This window comes from Artibeus jamaicensis, unplaced genomic scaffold (genome assembly GCF_021234435.1).
Source record: "Artibeus jamaicensis isolate MK-2021 breed Jamaican fruit bat unplaced genomic scaffold, CSHL_Jam_final scaffold_474, whole genome shotgun sequence".
Lineage (NCBI taxonomy): Eukaryota > Metazoa > Chordata > Mammalia > Chiroptera > Phyllostomidae > Artibeus > Artibeus jamaicensis.
In genome coordinates this window covers 36936166-36957368 of record NW_026522046.1, presented here as the reverse complement: position 1 = coordinate 36957368, position 21203 = coordinate 36936166, and the positions used below count along the sequence as shown (strand labels likewise).

Genomic DNA, 21203 nt, shown 5'->3' with positions numbered 1-21203 from the left:
ATCTAGTTAGTCTGCCTCCGCAGAACACACCCTCCCTTCTCGTACTAGTGCCAGGCTTCGTTAGAAAGTAGTAGATCACACACAACACTCCCAGACACTCTGAAAAGGCTGCACATCCATTTTCAAGCCTTAGGGTTGCAAAGATATCATCAGAGAGTATATAACCAACTGCCATCTTTAACAGAGAAAGAGTTAATGGGCAAATGTTTATGACAAATGAACTGATCTGAATAAACCTTGTATGCTTATTATAACTGCATAGAAGTTTTATGCTCCCTCCCCTTTTCGGGACTTTTAATCGTTTAAGAAAGATGACTGGTGTTTCAGAACTGAGTATAAAGTTGTTTTCAGATAAGTTATACGTATTAGTAAATCTAGGGAAATTTTCAGGGCATTCTGTTACCCAAATAACTGGACAATTAAAATTTGGTGTGATATTAGGTAGAGATAAATAAGTTAACTTCTTAGAGTATAATAAATTCTCACAACTTTCAAAGAAATGCCCTTCTGCACATCTTCAAATGCTTAATAGTGGCCAATAGCTTCGGAAGGCTATCAATGATTGCACTTCTCACCAGGTAGTCTCCAGTAGGAAATAAAAGAATCTGTTTCAGTTTTCTGAGAACTTTCATTGATAGTCTTCAAGTGACAGTCTCAGCCAAACACAATTCTTTTACCAGGGATATGAACTGTAGATTTTAAATACGTAAGAGTCAACTCAAATCCAGTAGACTCTCAAGACAAAATGAAGAAATGTTGTTGTCCAAACTTGGTGCCAGTAAGAATCACATACTCAATGGAAGGCAGTCTATGTTCTTAACTGGTTCTCCCTAAGATCAAGGTGCTATGAAACAATGGCCCTAACACTTAATTATTACAAAATAAAAAAATTTTATTAAAGAAGTCAGATAAGATCAAATTCAAGGAGTTCATCCTCACCAAGCCCTTATTATATGAAATGTTAAAGGGACTTATCTAAGAAAAAGAAGTTAAAAAAACATGAACAGTGAAAGGACAGCAAACTCACAGTTATTAACAACCACACCTAAAACGAAAGCAAACTAAAAGGACAGCTAGATCAGGAGTAGAAACATAGAAATGAAGATCTCAAGGAGGGTTAGCAACAGGGGAGTGGGAGGAGGAGAAGGGGGGAGAAGGTACAGAAAATAAGTAGCATAGACAGTAGATAGAAAATAGATGGGGGGGGCAAGAATAGTATGGGAAATATAGAATCTAAAGAACTTGAGGCACATGGTCATAAACTAAAGGGGAGGTAATGGTGGGGACGGGGTGGGTAGGGTGGAGGGGAATGAAGGGGGGAATAGAACAACTGTAATGACATAATCAATAAAAAGTAAATTAATTGAAAAGATAAATAAAATGAATTAATTTAAAATAAAAAATAAAGAAGTCATATATAAAAATAGACTCGTGATGTACTGGTGAAGAGTACTAAAGTGGGAGAGGGAAAATTACACGCCCGAGGGTCTCTCCTCACTAATTATCCCATGTGGTCTGGGTTGTATCTCAGGCACTTTGCTATAGCAGAGATGGCGTGTCAGGCTTTGAGACTTCGGTGCCATTTTAATTTAAGGTCATTCATTGCCCTTTAATGTAAACTTTTAATTACTAACTCCTGACCTTGACCTCATTATAGTTTTTCAAGACTAAAAGTCCAGAACCAACAGCAGTTGGTTATATTTCTCAACAGAAATTAACATGTTAATATACTTGTCAAATAAATAATTTTTGAGGGCAAGCACTTTAAATGATTTCTCCAGAGTTTTGATCAGCCCTGGGCTAACAGCTAAGACTGAGTTTCTGAATCTGGGGTCTTGATTCTGGTTCTGAATCGCCAAGGTGTGGGATCTGGGACTCCCTGCACCAAGTGTCCTCTAACAGCTGATTCACAGATTACCTGGTGGCCGCCTAGCTCGGGGAGGAGAAAGACGGCTATTCCTCAGTCATCTGATATTTATAAACCCAGTTAAGCAACAAATGTGAGCAGATAGCACTCCACCATCTAGCAAGCACTTTCTGCACCTCCCGTAGGGCACAGATGTTTGCTTTAAGCTTTGTTTATACTTTCAGATTTTTATTTCCTGGCCTTACGAAGTGAATTTTGGGAATCACAACAATTTAACGCACCAAGTTCTTACTTTCTGAAAGCGTGAACATGCAGTTATGAATACAAACTATGTTTCACAGAGATTAGTACAAAAATATCGAAAAAGATTCTCTAAAAGCACCAATTTGTTACATGTATAATCTGCAAATGAAGTTACCTTTGCATCTCTCAAATGAAGATAGAGCACTGCCTACATCTTCAATCTTTCTCTGAGTTAGAAGGGTCATAAATATAATGAATAGACACACAAGAGGAGGCAGGCTGGCCAGGAATTCAGTGAGGTGTAAGCTCTGGGGCTCTCACGGTACGGGCACCTCCCAAGGCCCAGTGGAGCGGTGGGAAGAGACTAGCTATGTAAGCACATTTTGCAAATTTTGAAAGAATGAATTTTTTTGTTTAATTTTTCTCAGCGAGGGTTCTAATGATAGTCTATCTCTGCACATGAGTATGGACCTCTTCACATTAATGAGTTTAGTTAGCTTTCTAGATTTGATCACTGTCAACAAAGAAACTGGTTTCCAATAGTCCACTATCTGATGGTTCAGCCTCTAAAATACTGAAAAATTTCTATGACCGACAACTCAGTGCTTGCCTGCCCACAGGCACCCGCTGTCTCTCCAATCTCAATTCTCAAAGCAGGAGAGTGGTGGGCATTTTATGTTTCAACTCTCCTGTTCGATGCTTCACGAAAACTTCAGCCCTTCTAGTTTGTACTGGCTTGTTCATTAACTTCTATGACCATAAATGCTTCCAGAGGAGATTAGAAAACTAGGGAAATCCTCCCATTTATCGTTGCTTCATGTTCCCTTTGATTAGTCTTCAGGAAGCCAAAGGCAGAATTATCATTTATTTTGAAGGGCAGAGCATAGAAAGCATGGTTTGGCGCTGTTTAACGGGTGTATTTTACAACTGTCGGGGAAGATCGCTCAGATTCTTATCCCGATTTCTTCCGTACTCTAAATCCAAGGACTATAATCTCCCTTTTCTTCTGGGAAAGAATTCTCTGGCTGTTCTTTTACTTCAGAACTGGTCCTACCTCATCCAACTGTGAGCCAACACCCAAGTGTGATTTTTAAGCTCAGTCAACTAAACCAGTCAAAGAAATGACTTAATGAACATCTGTGTTGAGGGCTGAATGTTTGTGCCCCCCACCCCCAATTCGTATGTTGAAACCCAAACCCCCAGTGGAATGGGTTTAGGGGGCAGGGCCTTTGGGAGGTGACTATGTCATGAGCATGGAACCCTCATGAATGAGATTAGTACTCTTATTATCTTTTTACATTTTTATGTATTTATTTTCAGAGAGAAGGGAAGAGAGGGAGAAAGAGAGGGACAGAAACACTGGTGTGTGATAGATACATCGATCAGTTGCCTCTCACATGCCCCCAGCTGGGGACCTGACCTGCAACCCAGGCTAGGGCTCTGACTGGGAATTGAACCAGCGACCTATCGGTTTGCAGGCTGGCACTCAAACCACTGCGCCACACAGCCAGGGCGGGATTAGTGCCCCTATGAAACAGACTCCAGAGAGCTCTCTCGACCTCTGAGCCATGTGAGGATAAAAGGAGAAGTTGGCGGTCTGAAGCCAGGAAACCAGACTCGGCAGACAGTGAGTCTTCTAGGGCTTTAACCTCAGACTTTCAGCTTCCAGAAATGTGAGAAATGAATGCTTGTTTTGGAACCACCTGGCCTGTGGGTATTTTTGTTACAGCAGCTAGAACTAAGAAAATCTGCAGTCATACATCCAATCAGAGCTGCACGATGAAATGGTCTAAATGAAGACGAGCTACTAGAGATACAATTCTTGAAACTTATTCAGATCAAGTATTAAAAAGGCAGACTAAGGTATTTGTGCCCAAATATGCCACGCAGAAGTCTAATCGTCACAACATAATTCAGGCAAAGTGGCTGTCTCGACATCCTGTATCACATGAGGATGACTGGATTCATGACAGAATCATCCAGGTAATTTAACATTATGTAGAGGCAGTCATAGCGCTTCAGTTTCTGACGAGTCCGTATCAGAACTGACTTCTTACCCATTGACTGGATAAAGAATGAAATAGTACTGTACCACCGACAACACCATTTTCAAGAGCTTGGCTTTTTGACTAAATATTACCTGAAATCAAACAAAAAAGCAACATTAAAGTAAAGATGGGCGCCTGGCTGGCTTAGTTCAGGGGATTGAGCACAGGCTGCGAACCAAGGGGGTGCTGGTTTGAGTCCCAGTCAGGGCACATGCTTGGGTTTCGAGCCAGGTCCCTGCTGGGGGCTACATGAGAGACAACCACACACTGATGTTTCTCCCCCTCTCTTTCTCCCTCCCTTCCCCTCTCTCTAAAAATAAATAAATGAAATCTTTTTTAAAAAGTTCAGATGGGCGAGGAAAGGGTAGTCCATGATAAATGTGGCCTGAAAAGTCTACTATAGATGAACACAGAATCAGTCTCTGTCTTCAGGAAGTCATAAATGATAGAGCAGAAATGACTTGGCTCAGTTGAAAACCCAGTGCTATGAATTACTAGTCACACAGCCACAGGCGAGGTACAGTCTTAACCTTCCAGACCTTAGTTTTCATTTAGATGAGCTGAACTAGCCTTCTATGGGTTGTTAAGATTAAATAATGTACATAATTGCTTAGCCTAGTTCCTGGCACACAGCAGATTCTCTGTAAGTATTCATTCCTCATCCCTCTTCTCTTACTCCTCATGATTTTTATGCAGTTTGCTGATGCAAATTTAGCTTCACAAATGATTCCACAATATTTATGTATTAGGATGGACTAGAAAGATAGAGAAAGACTTGTTAGGGTTACATTTTTTTTCTTCCTTTTGGAAATGATGAGCCTGACTTCTTTATTGCAGTGGCTGCTTGAGAAGCCCTGGGTTTGAACTCTGTTTCTTTTTGGTCCTTGCTATGGTGTGTGTGGGACAGTTACAGCCTCTTCAGGCTGTGCTTTATCACGTGGCTCCTGTCTTTCCAGCCTCCCCTCCACCGCTGCCCCTCACAAAGCTTCTGCTCAAGTCACCTGTGATGGATGGGGCTCCCCTCGCGCTTTGCACTCAGAGTCCTTTGCAGTCTCCGTTCTCTCTGCCTGGACCCTCCTCCCTCCAGCACTCCCCTGACAAAGAGTGAACTTGTACATATAATTCAACATCCCACTCAATTGTCAGGAAGGGTAAAGCCTTCCTCAGCCCTTCTCTCCTTCCATACACGATCAGCCCTTCCTCCATCCGACACAGCACTTTTTATAGGCCTTTATTTAAATTATAAACTACTGACCTGGCTGGTGTAGCTCAGTGGATTGGGTGCTGGCCTGGGAACCGAAGGGTCACCAGCTCACTTACCAGTCAGGGCACAGGCCTGGGTTGCAGGCCAGGTCCCCCCGGTGGGGGGTGCACAAGTGGCAACCACACATTGATGTTTCTCTCTCTCTTTCTCCCTCCCTTCCCCTCCCTCTAAAAATAAATAAATAAAATCTTTCAATTATAAACTACCTTTTACATATCTGTTTCTTCCACTGGATACTGTCAGGAACATGACGATCTTAGAAACTGACACGTTTGCACCTAATCATGCTTAACACACAGTAGGGACCCCAATAAACTCAATTAGAAAACATACAGTAGGAGATAATTAAATGTCTGTTGTGAACAAAACAGTATGTTTTTGTCTTCAAATTGGATGCAAAAACTCCTTTTACTGTATTTTATATGTGGTTATAACTGTATTTATATATAATATAAAATACACTTTAAATATAATGTAAACGATGTGTTTTTAACTCTACCCTAACACTTGGCATATTGGACCCACACATAATATACTTGAATTAAAACAAAGTATTAAGCTTTAGTTATACTTTAACACTTCTTTGATAATACTAAAAGGTTTATGGCATCTTGCACAAACATTTAAAAGTAATTTTAACACTGCATGACTCTAAAGTATCCTTACCCTAACTACACATCAGAGGAAAAAACCAACAATGATATTTTAGTGAAATGTGTGTGCACATGCACAGAATTATTCTTCCGATTTTGTAGTCATCATTTTAACATTGTTCTCTCATTTGATTTTTTCCTTATATCAGCTAAAAATGAACCTCAGAAAGGGACAGCTGGTTTCCTACAGTAAGAATATATAATAAATTTCCAGTCTTCATCTGCTACAAACCTAAGGACTTAGTGCGGTGACGAAACACATGTAATTTGCATTCCTTTATTTTAATTGGTTGGTTCTCCACACTATCAGGAACCCCTTTTCTAAATAAAACTTTGATGCCCTCTTCACCATCCTAAAACAAAACTTATATTTTTATATGTACATGTATATAGGTATAAAATTTGGAAAACTAAGTATGATGTTCCTTTAATATTAAGGAGAAATAAAGGAATATAATTTGTAGAGAAATAATATATATTTCAATTTATAAATGCTTACATATGAGTATTAGAAGATACAATGAAGTCAGATATTAGTCCATACATATAATGCTAAAGAGATTAAAGAGAAGAAAACAGAAGCCATGCCAAATAGTACAGGAAAAGTGAAGAACAGAGTTACTGTGGACATTAGACTAGAAACTAGCATATTTATTTATATATTAAGGCTGAGCCGAACAAAATTGTGTTTATAGGTAGAACAGTGTAAGTTAGAGGCTGAGATAGTTATAGTTTTCACTTACACAAGCAGGCCGTGGGATTTGGGGAAGTCCTGGAGGATGGAGGATGGAGGGCACGGGGCAATTCTTTATTTTACCATGTCGCCCGGCACACAGATTATCAGCACTGCTCTCTGCCCAGCAGATGCACAGCGCCCACCCTTCGCTGTGACAATAAAATCTGCCCACCCAAACTCCACTGCACCTCCTGGCGCAGCAACTCACCTCCTGGTGGGAGTTCCCGATTTAGTTACTTAAACATATACTCATCTAACAGACACACGAAAGTTTTGCTTATAAAATGAGAGTTTTCTCCACTTATACAGCTGATGTGACACTGATGTTTCTTAATTTTTTAAGAGTAAAACCTATGATCTACATTATGGGCAGTACGCGTTCTCAAAACTGTGAGAGAGAAAGGGGCCCCGTCCCAAACCTGACAAGCTCAGGGGAGGCCTGCAGGATGGGCCCTGAAAACTCAGAGACTAAAAGTAACCGAGTGGATGGTCTGAACATAAAAATTCTTAATGAAAAGCAGGTCACGTCCTGTGCCTGTAGCTTCCCCGCCGAAGGTCAATCATCACCTTCGGTGAGTCTCTTTATTATCTTTTTGTGTGTAAGGTCAGCATAATCTTTTTTTCTAGACAGCTTAGGGCACAATTTCCCACCACACCAGAGAAGAGCACCGGAGTCCTCATTGTAATCCTCCTTTTTTAAAAGATTTTATTTATTTATTTTTAGGGAGAGGGAAGGGAAGGAGAAAGAGAGGGAAATACCTACATGTGGTTGCCTCTTGTGCACCCCCTCCAGCGGACCTGGCCTGCAACCCAGGCAGGTGCCCTGACTGGGAATCTAAACCTGCGACCCTTTAGTTCACAGGCGGGCACTCAATCCACTGAGACGCACCAGCCAGGGCTGATTATTATCTCGTTGTCGAAAACCCCTTTCTACGTACTTTCAATGTTAATTATCCTCTTACCCACGAATGTAATAGAAGTGTCTCTCCTTTTTACTTTTTATCCAATCCCAAAGATCTCCTCACTTTTCTTTACTCCACCCCTTTAACCTCCCACCAATGGATTTCGTGTCACCCTCCCCCCACCAGGCACCCGGCCTCCTCATTTGATTTTACTGTGTACAATTAGCTGCAAAACCGCTACTCTCAGGGAGCATTTCTCAATCCACTGAGATGTTGCTTCACCGCAGATGTTGTCAGTTTGATTCAAATCAACTCATAAAAATTCTCTACAGGTTTGGATGTTTCTTGTATCAACACAGCAAAACCACAGAGGAGGTACTGCAGAGGACACAGGATTCACTCAAGACCTTTCCTGTGCCATTTGGAGGCTTTCCAGTTTTGGTATTTTCTGTCTTACCTCTCTTGACGTAATTACTCACTGCTCTAAATCAAAGCCTAATGCAATTCTTCCTACTCACAATACGCCGTATTTCAAAGGATAACATTTCCAGCTAAGAAACATTTAACTACTGTTGATGAGTTTAACTGTGATAACTGGGGTCTCTTAAGTCTCCTTATCTGCCAAGAATAGTGCCTAACGATACTTCATTTTGTTCAAGCACGTTCTACTGCACTTTTATGTGATTTTAAGGCTCTCGGATCTAAATCTTTAATAAAAATCTTCGAAAATGCAAACCTACCGTGAACTCGTAATTCAGTTTTCTCCATCTTCAAAGATGTAACATAGAGACTCATATTAACTCAGCTATAAGTGCCTGAAGCCTAATTAGGAATCCCGGACTCAACATTCTGAATGAGTCCCAAATACTTTCTGACTGATCCGGTTCCCATGGAAACTAAAGTTGGGAAGTAGTAAAAGACAAGAGAAATTACAGAGTGGTACCAAATAAATTAGCTAGAAGATAAAACATCCTTGGGTCCCACTATCAGATAACACAAAGCAGTTTAAAAATAACACATATACAACATCTAAGAAGTGCATGACATATAACAACCTGTACTTTTTGCTTAAGACAAATTAATGTTTTTCTTTTAATGTCCACTTTCAGAAACAAGGCCAGAAAATTATGGAGACTTTTTCTATGTCCCTTTTAAATGATCTGCGATGCTGTTAAGGTGACTAAATTAGATGATAAATCCCTCACAAAATGGATGTGTTCATCTTTGGATATTTTTTCCATTTACTTAAATGGTACTTTCAGATCATGCATTATTTATTACAGGCTTACAGCTTACCCTTCAGGTTAATATTACTTCAAATGCAGTTTGAGTTGTGAACGTGGAAGGCATTTATACATGTTTAGAGATAAGCACACTACAAACAAACTAAACGTCAAAAAGTATTTTAATAACACATTAAGAGAATTAAAATGTTGTCCACGGCCTAAACAGAACATTCACATTATTTTCTTATTATGACAGAGAAGCCACCCTCACTGCGTGCTGACTCGAAATCTATACATAAGACAGAGTCGTCTCCTCTCTTCTCTCCTTAGGGCTTGCTTCCTCACACTGCCGAAGTGAACACCACCAAATGCCTTTATTTGCTCTAAAATCTCCACAGCCCCTACCTTTCCCTACACTTTTTGTCAAGTAGTTTTGTCTCCCATACAGGAAAAATAAGATTTGGAGTCAGCAGTTCTAACTTCTTCAAATCCAGCCTCTGTGTATCCCTATAAACATTCTAAACTTCTGTTTCTCATTTATGAAACTGTAGTAAAAAGAGCTCGAGGTATTGCACAAGGATGTTAACATGAGAACTAAGGAAGGTAGTTCCTATAAAAGTGAACCCTAGAGTTCCACTGTCAAATAAATATACTTAGGCATATAGTTTGGCCCTGGCTGGGTAGCTCAGTTGGTTGGAGCATCGACCAAAAACACCAAGGTTGCGGGTTTGATCCCAGTCAGGGCACTTACAAGAATCAACTAACGAATGTGTACACGGAGATAGAACAACAAATCAGTGTTTCTTTCTCTCTTTCTCTCTCCTCCTCTCCCCCTTCTACCCTTCTACTCCCTCACTCTAAAAACCAGTCAGTAAAATAAAAAAAATAAATAAATACAATTCACAAAATTAATCATTTAAGGTGATTCCGCCCACCATCTCAGTCAGCGAAAACACGCCTGAGTCACCCCTGCAAGGGAAAAACTTTTGAGATCGTTTCGGGTAAAAGATGAGACTCTACTGTCCTCTGAAAAGAAACATTTATACCCAACACACTCATCGGTGAGATAACTTTGCTCTATAAAGGAAGCATTTTTTGTATCGCACTTCCGAAATTATTTGTTCTTTTATTTTTTAATAACTAGAAATACACTTCTCCAGACATTCCTGCCCTCATAAGGACGAGGGCTGACGAGGCCCTAGGCTGCTTCCAGTGGGCAGCGAACTGACCCCATTCCTTCCACTCTTTCTGGACAGCCAGTCTTCTCTGGGGAATCATAACTTTGGCGTCTTCAGGGTCTAAGGAACTATGGGAAATTAAATCATATAAAAACTCACTTGAAACTTGATAATAAGTTATTAATGACATGGATTTGAACATTACATGAATATTTTAGAAAGTGCGAGTAACTGTGAAATGGGTTTAGCTGATACAACCAATGCCAGATACACTCTCACCCTATAAGAAGCCTGCAAGTATTTCCTTTTGTTGTTTACAAAAGCCAGATGGTTGACTAAATAGGCTTGATTGAACTGGTCTCCATTAAACAAACACAGAGAAACATTTTTAGGAATTTAATCAACACTCTTTTACGTGTACCTTTTCTTGCCATCAAAGAGTAGTAGCCCAAGAAAGTTGTGATTCTTGGGAGGTACATACTCTTGGCATTTGTCTAGAACTCATGAGATGAGACCCTTCCTATGAGGGGAAGAGTCACCTGGATCCAGGTAAATTCTCCCAGGCCAACACGCAGTAGATTTGGGCTTTGAAAAATGGACGAGTTGGGAAGGCTTCTGAGAAGAGGTACAGGCTATTATCGGAGTTAGACCTCCACAGAGGAATTGCGTTTGGCCACATGGAGAAGAATGACAACAACGCAGAGAAAGATGAGGTTGGAAAGGAGAAACACATCAAGACAAAATGGCAGAGATGTTCACTTCCTTACACACACAGACACACACAGACACATACACAAGGCACGTAAGAACCTGACTCGTTCTGGGACCAAAAGCATTCGTTTCGTTTTATGGAGCCGAAGGACAGCAATCCCATGGGTCCCATCAGCTTATGTAGAATTTTTATCACTTTTTAAAATACGGCTTGCTGTGTGTTTAAATGACTGGACTACATAACAGATTAATTCATGGAACACTGGATTAAATAATTAGCATGTATTTACACTCAAGTTATTGTTTACGCCATCCTGTCAGTTCTATTTCTGATTAGAATCCCTTTCTATTGGAAAGTGTTCCTAGAGCATTTTTTAGAACATTAGCACCACTCTCCATTTTCAAATTTAGCACTTTCCCAGGAGTTCACCATGTTCCCTTTTCATTTGTGGCCACGCCTTCCTTGGTCTCCCTTCAAAATAGCTCCGGCTTGCACTTGTCTGTCAATCCTGGCTGGCGCCGGTGTCTCCGCCCTCCCTGGTGTCGGTCCTTATCCTCCACTTCCGCCCAGTTCACTGGGTCTGGGTTGGACTTTCTCCCTTTGCAGATTTGCTCCCTGGTTTGGGAGCGTATTTCCCTGTGTTTTGGTCTATCATTTTGTTTCACCACTCACTTTTGGGGGCTTTAACTAGAAGGTAGCCCCTAGTGCATGTTGGCCCAGGGTTTTAAAAGCTTCAGCAAGTCCTGTTTGTGAGATCTAGCCTTGGGTTGCTGTTTGCTAGTAAAAATAAATATTTGGGGGGAGGTGAAGAATACTATACGTATGATTTGACATGCTGAAAGGTGCAGAACAATAAGCAGAGTACATTTAGATTTTAATTTTTAGAAACTATACCATATATGCTGTAACCATATTTTTTGCTCCTAATTTTTCTGGAACTATATGCAAGAAACGTACGTGTGGGTACCTGTGAGGAGTGGAGAAGTTGGAGGGCTGGAAAGGAGACATGGGTTTGAATTTACCATATACGTGTATTATTTTTAAACATGTAAGTAAAGGCATGCAGCAATCATCTATTTTTGCCTTTGGCTATGTCCATACTAAACTAAGTTTTTACAGGGTGAGCAAAGCTAAAATTAAGGACAGCAGGTGACGGCTGTGACAAGATGAGAGGGCGTGAGCTGTCCCTGAGAGAAATTTTGAAACTTCCAACAAAACAAAACCCAACAACACAAATAAAAACTCGATGCCAATGGCGTAAGAAAGAGGGGGAGAAACGCAAGACTCGGAGTTAAAAACCACGACTCCTGTCTGTCACAGGACACCCGCTCAAGACTCCTTGGGCCAAGGCAGTGGAAAGCTCACACTGTAGCTCTTTTTAAAAAAAATATATTTTTTATTTATTCATCTTTAGAGAGGGGAAGGGAGGGAGAAAAACATCAATGTGTGGTTGCCTTTTGTGTGTCCCCTGTGTCTCCATTTTCAAATTTAGCATGTTGGGCCCGGGTTCCCACTGGGGACCTGGCCCACAACCCAGGCATGTGCCCTGACTGGGAATCAAACTGGCGACCCTTTGGTTCGCAGATGGGGACTCAATCCACTGAGCCACACCAGCTGGGGCTCACATTGTAGCCTTTGAAATGTTCCCAGGACTTGGTCCAGTGTAGTTCTCTGTATGTACGATGTAAGAACAGTTCCAACTGGACATTTCTGACCTCCCTGGCCTGAAGTCTGAAGATGCTGAAACTAGAGGTTTGTGGTCCTGTGAGTGGGAATTCATTCTCTCCTCTCTCTCTCTCTCTCTCTCTCTCTCTCTCTCTCTCTCATGAATTCACACACTTAGTAACACAGTAACTCTTCTCTCCATCAAAGCAAATCATATAACCCATCCAAGGGTGTGCCAACACTGGGAACCACTTAACATGGAAGGCAGACAAACCCAGGAGTGGGAAACAGAATAAAATCGAATGAAGTAACCAAAAGAGCTACAGTGTCATGTTTACACGTTCAGAACTGAGCATAAAGTCAGACACAGAGCGGACACCATTAAAAAATTCCTCAAAAACCAGAACAACTTCCCTCAAATCACTGATCAAATTTAACTAACTACATTTCAAATATAAGAGAGGGGACCCCCCAAAAAAACCAGGAATTTATTTATTAAAATGTGCATTTATTCTTACATGTTTAAACTTCAGTCCCCTTCAAAGTCCTCTCCATTCCATGTACTACACTTATCAAGACACTTTTTTCCACTGCTCAGAACAGGTTTTGAACTCATTGATTTTGATACTTCTGTGCTTTTCCTGTTTCACCTCTTACATATAGGCAAAACAATTCCCTTTGAGGACTTTTTTCATCCAGGAAAATGAAAAAGTTATCACTTGGGAAAAGGGCAATTGAATAAGGGGGGGGGGCACAGGGGGCCTGTTGTTTTTTTGTCCAAGAACTGCTGAACACTCAGCGTGGTGTGGGCAGATGCACTTGGAAATCACCCGTCATGAAATGAGCAAATGTGCTGAAAGAGTCTTCAAAAAAAATTTACTGAAGCTGAATGCAGCCTCTCACAACAACACCAGCTGGTACTCTGAACAAATGGGTTCCTAGAACACTTACATAGAAGGAAAAGCCTGTACCTTATATAAGGCGCTCACCCTCCAGAAGATAACTCCAGATATTGGGGGGGGTCACCCATATAACAAGTATCTGTGGGTATATGTTTAATTGTGTGTGTGTGTCTGTGTGTGTGTGTGTGTGTGTTTCAATAAACTATAAAAAAGAAATATGAATTGCTGGACCACTCCAGTCGCACATACGCAATCTCTCCACTTCAACTGCCAACCCACCCATCTTGCCCATCCTCCACCCACTGTGTTCTCTTTTTGAACTGCAAATCTGATAGATACACAGGGTCTAAAAGCCTTCAATGGCTTCTCCTTGCCTTTGGATAGATTTAAAATCCTAAATGTGTCCCGCAAGGTCCTCCACCACATGGTTGCTGCCTTCTGCCCTCCCCTGTCCCCCCTGCCAGGCAAAGAGAGAGACTTCCATGACACTCCCCTGCTTGTCATGCCCACGGCCAGCTGAGCGCTGGTCCCTCCAGCTGAACTGGCTCCTCCCCCTCTACCTGGCTAGCATACTCTTCTTATAGGTAGACACAGATATCAATGTAGATGGTATATTCTGCAACAGAACTTTAAAAAACACATTTTAAAACAAAGTCTTAAAATAATAGAAGTAAGTAAAACAAGCAACTTAAACTAGTATAACACTTATGAAACAACCCCATTTTTTGTCTTTGGCGATGACTCCCATACATGCAGGAAACCCACGGTAAGTGATAATGTGAGTATTTAATTATAATGCCCCCAAGTTTTAACCAGGAACTTGGTACCAGTTTTCTAAGTGTGCTCTGCATGTGCACACATTTAATTCTTCCTAATCACCAGGACAAGAGAAATTTCTTGATGTTTGCTCACCACTGTGGGCAAAGTGTTTGGTTGGTAGTAGGTGCAAATATATACCTGTTGAGATGGGAAGGGGGTGGGAAGGGGATGAGGTAAAGTGCATACAAGAAATGTACTGTGATCACCAGCATTACTCATGGGTAAACTGACACACACACGACAAATAACTTGTACAGGTCACACGGCTAGAAAGTGAGCCCAGCCCTGGCAGGTGTGGCTCAGCTGGGTGAGGTGCCACAAACCGAAAGGTCGCCAATTTGATCCCACGTCGGGGGCACATGCCTGGGTTGCAGGTTCAGTCCCCGGCCGGGGTGTGTACAGAGGCAACTGATCAATGTTTCTTTCTGGCATCAATGTTTCTCTCCCTTTTTTCTTCCCTCCCTCCCTCTCTCTGTAAAATCAAAAAGTTCAAAAAATTTTTAAAAATAAAAGAAAGTGAGCACAGAGTTCAGCCTCAGAAGACTTGTTCTTTACCACTACACTATGCAATCTGAAATACAACTCATAAAAATATAGACATATATAACCGCATGAATTATAATTTAGAAGTTATGGTTGCTTCATGGGATCTAGAATATTCTTGACCACAATACCGACTATACTGTTACTGTGCATATCCGAATTTGGGTTGGTGTGTAGGCAGAATAATGGTCCCTCAAAGACGTCCCCATCTTATTCCCAGGAACCTGTAAGTATGTTAGCCTACATGGTAAATAGAAATTAAGGTTGTAGGTAGAATTAAAGTTGCTAACCAGCTGACCTGAGATGAGTCGCCTATCCAGGATGACCTTGGTAGGCCCAACGTAGTCACCAAGGGTCCTTCGGAGTGGAAGGGAGAGGCAGCGGAGAACCATGGGCATGGCAGCCTGGCACTGCTGGCTTTGAACCTGGAGGCACGGCCAGGAATGGGTGGCCTCTAGAAGCAGGAAAAGGCATGAAAACCAGTTTCTCTAGAACCTCCAGAAGGAACGCTGCCCTTCCCATACCCCGATTTTAGCCCAAACGACACCTATTTTAGACTTCTAACCTCTAGAACTTTAAGACAATAAATTTGTGCTGATCAAATGTGCAGTGATTTGTTACTACAGCAAGAAGAAACTAATATAGCTGGGTTGTTTTTCTGAGTTCTGGCCTCGTTAACAGTAACATCTTTCAAGAAAACACTGCCTGGTTTTAAGTTGTTTAATGTTTCCCTTTTCTGCTTTTGCCAAAGAAAGCGCTTGACCCCAATTCTGACTCCTCCTGCTCATCTTCACCCTCATTTTCCTCAAAACATCAATATGGCGCTACAACTAAAACGAAGTATCGACACTGCATTACTGCTGCTATATTGCTATGAGATGAGAAGAGCTGATATTTATTTATTTTTAAAAAGATTTTATTTTATTTTTAGACAAAAGGGGAGGGAGGCAGAAAGAGAGAGAGAGAATAAGATCAATGTGTGGTTGCCTCTCACATGCCCTCTACTGGGGACCTGGCCTGCAACCCAGGCATGTGCCTTGACTGGGAATTGAACCAGTGACCCTTTGATTTGCAGGCCAGTACGCAACCCACTGAGCCACACCAGCCAGGGCTGATATTTTAAATAATGGCCTTTACTGTTTTGTGTTGGTCTGACTTCAACGAAGTCAGGCTGCTTGCCAACAACAGAGGCGGACCTTGTGTTTACAGTCCAAAACATCTTCTCCATCAAAAGGCCCACGGGAGGGAGCCAGTGCGATGGACACCATGGGTAGAGTGAGGAAATGTAAACTCACGTGGGCTCCTCTCACTAAACTGCTTCTGTGGAGGGATAATGAGTCGTCTCAGCTACAGGGAACTCACTGTTTTCTTTATGCTGATGTTTTCGTTTTCACTTATTTTTTTAAGAAAAAAAGTTTTAAAGATTTTTGTTTATTTTTAGAGAGAGGGGAAGGGAGGGAGAAAAAAAGGGAGGGAAACATCGACGTGTGAGAAAAACATCCATCGGTTGCCTTTCGCACATGTCCGCAATTGGACCCCGCAAGCCAAGCATGGTCCCTGATCAGGAGTCGAACCAGTGATCTTTCGCTTTGTGGGGTGATGCCCAACCAACTGAGCCATGCCAGTCAGGGCTTGACTTCTTTTTAATGTCATTGTTCTCACAGCCTCAAAATGGGTATCGGTCTGCCAGCCAGTCCACTCTGACCTTTCTGTTCAACAGGTAATAAGACCAGTTCTCTTCAGCGAAGCCATTATGAAGCGTGGTTTTTAACAGTGCTACCAGAGAGCAGAAAGGATTTTCCCAGTTGCCTGGACTGTGGTTTGGGTCAGTTCCACCCCACAGGCGGCCCTTGTGAGTTTACAGAAAACCCCACCCCACAATCCTTATCAGCTGATGAGAGATTCCAGATGATTCAGGCCAAGTGGCCTGGCTTGGGTTCAGGCCCAGACCTGAGGACCCCATGCTGCTACCAGCCACGCAGAGTTAAGAGAAGCCCACTGGTCTCATTCACATTCAACTCCTTGGCTCTTTTGAAAGATCCCAGAATGCACGACAGTCTCTTCTCCTGCCCCGGTACTAAACTTTACTTGTTTTGTTTCTGAGGTATCAATCTTAAATGTTACTTCAGAGAAAACTGACACCCTACCTACTTAGGGCTTCGTGATTTAAAATATAATCATTACATTCCTCCGGTTTCTTCCATCCACTCCACTTCGCCCCCTTTCTACCAAATCAACAGGCATACATTTACACCTACTATTGACCAGGCACTTTGCTCAGCACTGGACCTCCCGTGGTGAGCAAACGTCAAGAAATTCTCTCCCTGATGGAGCTTCCATTTTGGTGAGAAATAAAAATATAATTCAACTAAACACACAAATAAATGCCCGTCTAGCAACAGTTATACTGAAAACATAATTTAAATAACAGCAGTGACAACAAAAATCTTCTAGACTGTGAAGGAAGACACATGGAAATAAATGGAAGAATGGAGTCGGCATGGCTTTATCCATGGTACTATTGGGACAAAAGAGTTCTATTTGGGTGGATATAATTAGAGCTTAAGAAAGCCACTACTAAATCCACTTCATTCTTTTTTTCTTGAGTAAAGATGGCCAGAGGGTTAAGCACTCAGATAGCAAGAAGTCCAGGTATCTATGACAAATTCTCAGTCTTTAAATTCCAGTTCCATCTCTTTCCAGCCCAGATAAGTGAGCTTAGTCAAGGAACTTAGCTTTTCTCTGTAAGCTGAAAATACATTCTTTCTCGTGCATTTGTAGAGACCTTAAAAACAGAATACACAAGAAAGTCCTTAGAACAGTGACTGATATATACATAAGCCTTCATTACACTGTCTTTGGATCTGGACATAAAACCTGGGTGGATGGATCACAAACAGGACTACAGAGTGAAACTCAGCCCTGAAAAACATTCATGTTTTTAGCAACAGCCTAATAGCAATGAGCATGCCGACTGCTCAGATTTTGGTTTCCAATACTATTCTCCAATAAGAGGAACCAGGGTTCTTTGGAGATACGGCCGATCCTAGGACTGCAGCAGGAAATAAATACACAAGATCAGCCTAGAGCTTTTGTGGTCCCAGAACATAAAGAAATACTGAAATCAAAAGTGTGTGGACGCGCGTGCATGCGCGATGGGGCCGTGTCGCAGGAGCAGAGAAACCACGCCCAGAGGCCAAAGCGAAAGTAACCTGAGCAGTAAAATTAACAAAATAGTATCAGATGATAACTCAAAGTATAAAATAAATGTTCATGAATGCGCACTGACATAAAAATGAATGAATGAATGGGTGGATGAATAAATAGTGGGGGGGGTTAGATACATCTCTCAAACAGAAGAAATCCAAGTAACATATGGAGATATTCCATCTCAAGGATGTGGAGTGTAACTCATCTTTCTTAAGTGTGATTTGTATATAATGACTTTCAGAACATACAGTATGGACAGAGGGATAAAGGGATAACCCGTGGGAGACACCCGATGCACAGTACCGCAATCAGGTGAGGGGGGCGGACAGCAGCAATGGCAAGTCATGTTCGTAGTACACCCCCTGAAGATGGTGTGATGGAAACGCCACTTGAACTCTGTGCTCTTCCTCCAGAAAGCCCATTAACTCCAGGCTAGTTATTTTAAAAAACCAAACAAACCAGAGAAATACTAGTTGAGAGGCATTCTACAACATAATTCGCCAGGACACCTCAAATCTGCCAAGGGAATATAAAAAAAAGAGAGAAGTCTGAGAAACTGTCACTGCCAAGGAGGCTAAGGAAACCCGACAATTATATGTAACGAGGTACCCTGGATGAAATCCTGGAACAACAAAAAAGAGACATTAAATAAGAATATAGGAAGTCTGAATCAGGTGTGGGCTTTAGCTCACAATACTGCATTAATATTGGTTCACTAATTGGAACAAATGTATCATACTAATGTAAAAATGTTAATAATAAGAAAAAGTGGGTGTAGTATAATATGATTCTCTATACCATCTTAGCAATTTTCTTTAAACCTAAACCATGACAAAATAAAAGTGTTTATTGTAAAAAAGATAAAGAAAACATTCTTGCAATGCTAGACCTTTTTGGCATCCGAGGAACAATATAAAAAAGATCCCCGCACACTTTCACATTAACTGCCTACAGGAAGTCGCGGTGGGAAGAGCCCAAGGGTTAGGTTTACTCAAAGCCTGAGGAGGAAGTTACTCTGCCCATCCCTCCAAGCCTGCGCTGCTCATTTCTTGGCTACAATGTCACACTTCGGGTGTGTCGTTTCTATTCTGACTACTGAATAACAACAGCAGACTAAAACGGTTTTCTCTGGTTTTAACTAGTGACAGTCCTATACTAAAGTCACAATCTTTTTTATTTGACACTTAGGATGGCCAACAAACAAACCCGTAACTTCCTCAGCAGCTTTGTTGCAATTCCTCCAGCCTGCCTCTTTGTTGCCTTTCAGTATTCGTGCGTTCTGTTTCTCTGTGTCTTCAACACGCCACCAATTGCTATTTCAAAATTACATAATGGTTTGATGTTTCTATTCTATAGGTCAGCACGGGTCCCTTCACTGAGACAACCTGCACCTGCCTTGCTTCTTACGGGACGAAGCTCACGTCCCATCACATGCAACTGAGCAGCGAAGTCACTGTATTGTGGTATTAAACGCTCGCCCGGCAGGTTATTTTAACTATTATACTGCCAGAACTTGAATAAGAACACCTCATTCTTTTCTTTTCTTTTAAGAAAAAACGACCAAAAAAGAAAAACAAAAGAAAAAGGGACTTCATCGCTTAAGTGCTTGTAAGATCTAGTGTAATTTCCTAAACGGGAAACGTTCCCGGGATTTTGAATCTCATGAGCCAAGAATCCTTGGAAATTCTGTTTGGAACCATCCTGTGAAAGTGGTTTGGGGACCCCTTCCTGCCGTCCACCCGCTACTCAATCATTCAGCTTCAGCATCTTTCTAACAATCGTCCGCTTGGGCGTCCCCTTGAGGGCACGGCGGCTGGCTAGGGTTCCCAGACCGGACTTGAACTTACTGCAGACCTGCTCGTGGAGGGGATGAAAGTAATTCTGACTCAGCGGACGAATCCTCCGCACCCCAGCCCCACGAGGGCACCGCGTACTCCCGCCAGGCCGGGGCCCTCGGAAGCCCAGGGATTAGGACACTGCCCCGCGCGCCCGCACTGTGTGTGGCCGGCGCCGGCCTCCAACTGATGCCATCTTGGGATCTCAGCATCTTTAAGGAGTTAGTGAGATTTGCCTTCTGGTCACGTCCCCTGTGTCTTGAAAACTTAACCCAACTTTTCCAGGAGATAAGAACCTGCCGGTGTGGATCCCCAATGTTCTCTAACCAGAACTGACCAGATCAGATGGTACCGACGATACACAGAAGCCTCGGCGCCCCCACCCCCGCGCGCCCGCCCCCCGCGCGCGCGCCGGCCCCGCCGATTCCCGATTCCCCGGCCGCAGGGTGCGGAGCCCGCTGCCCCGCGCGGACCCTCTGCCCGGAGCCGCCCGCGCGAGCGCCGCTTCTGGCGCTGGAGGGCCAGGGGACCCGCTCCCAGCGGGAGCCGCGGGGCGACCGCAGGTACCCGAGCGACTTACAGCCCAGGGCGACTACGAGGTAGCGCAGCAGCAGCAGCAGCAGGCGGGGGCCGCTCCTTCTCGCCATCTTCCCGGGCCGAGGGGGCCGCTCCGCGGAGGCTGAGGTCGCGGCGGCCGGAGCGCGGGAGGCCGAGAGGGGGCCCCCCAACTTCTGGGCTTGGGGGGAGGAGAGACTCGTGGAGCCCTGGAAGCGGAGGAGGTGGGAGGGGACTGACCCTGCGGCGCCGTCCGTTCCTCCCCGCTCTGGGCGCTTTCTCCGCCGGCCGCCGAAGGCAGGTCTTCCCTGGCCCCGGGATGGGGAAGGGGGGTCTGGGCCTTTTTTTTCGGGGGGAGGTTAGAGGGAGGGCGGTCAGAGGGGGCGAGCCAAGGAGCAGGACGAAGTGTCGGCTGGGTCCTACTGACGGGCAGGAGGCGGCGAGGAGAGGAAGGGAAGCCCTGCTGGGTCGCCCCCCACCCCCGCGCCGCCGGGATTGAGCGGCTTTGTGTCTGGTCCTGCGCGGGCTGCCAGCTGTCCTCCGGGCAGGGCGGGGAGCCAGGCGGGAGGCGCGGCCCGGGGGCGGGGTGGGGCGCGCCGGCTGGCTGCTACTCCTCTCCTCGCCCGCCTGGCCGCGGAACTTTTTGGGTTTACAGGCTAAAGGTACAGATTTGTGGAAATTCTCTGGCGTGGAGCGAAGCAATCGAGGAGGCGCTCCTGGGAGATGGGGTTCGTCGGCTTTGCCTTGGACACAAGGGTTTAAAAAAAATAAAAAGAAAGAAGAAAAAAAAATCAAGATTCGTGCTAGAAGGCAGGCATCAGATTTTAGCAATAGCCTTGGGCCCT

At 43.3% G+C, this 21203-nt stretch overlaps 1 protein-coding gene across 2 annotated transcripts in view; it reads right to left on the bottom strand.

Moving 5' to 3' along the window:
* The window catches only part of JAM2 (junctional adhesion molecule 2), a 49186-nt gene extending 28497 nt beyond the window's left edge, over positions 1-20689 (bottom strand). For both annotated transcript variants that reach the window (XM_037155239.2, XM_037155238.2), the window contains exon 1: positions 20384-20689. In XM_037155239.2, the coding sequence (XP_037011134.1) occupies positions 20384-20450 (67 nt within the window). In that variant the 5' untranslated portion in view covers positions 20451-20689. The remainder of the gene's footprint in view (positions 1-20383) is intronic.
* Between the last annotated feature and the right edge of the window lie 514 nt (positions 20690-21203).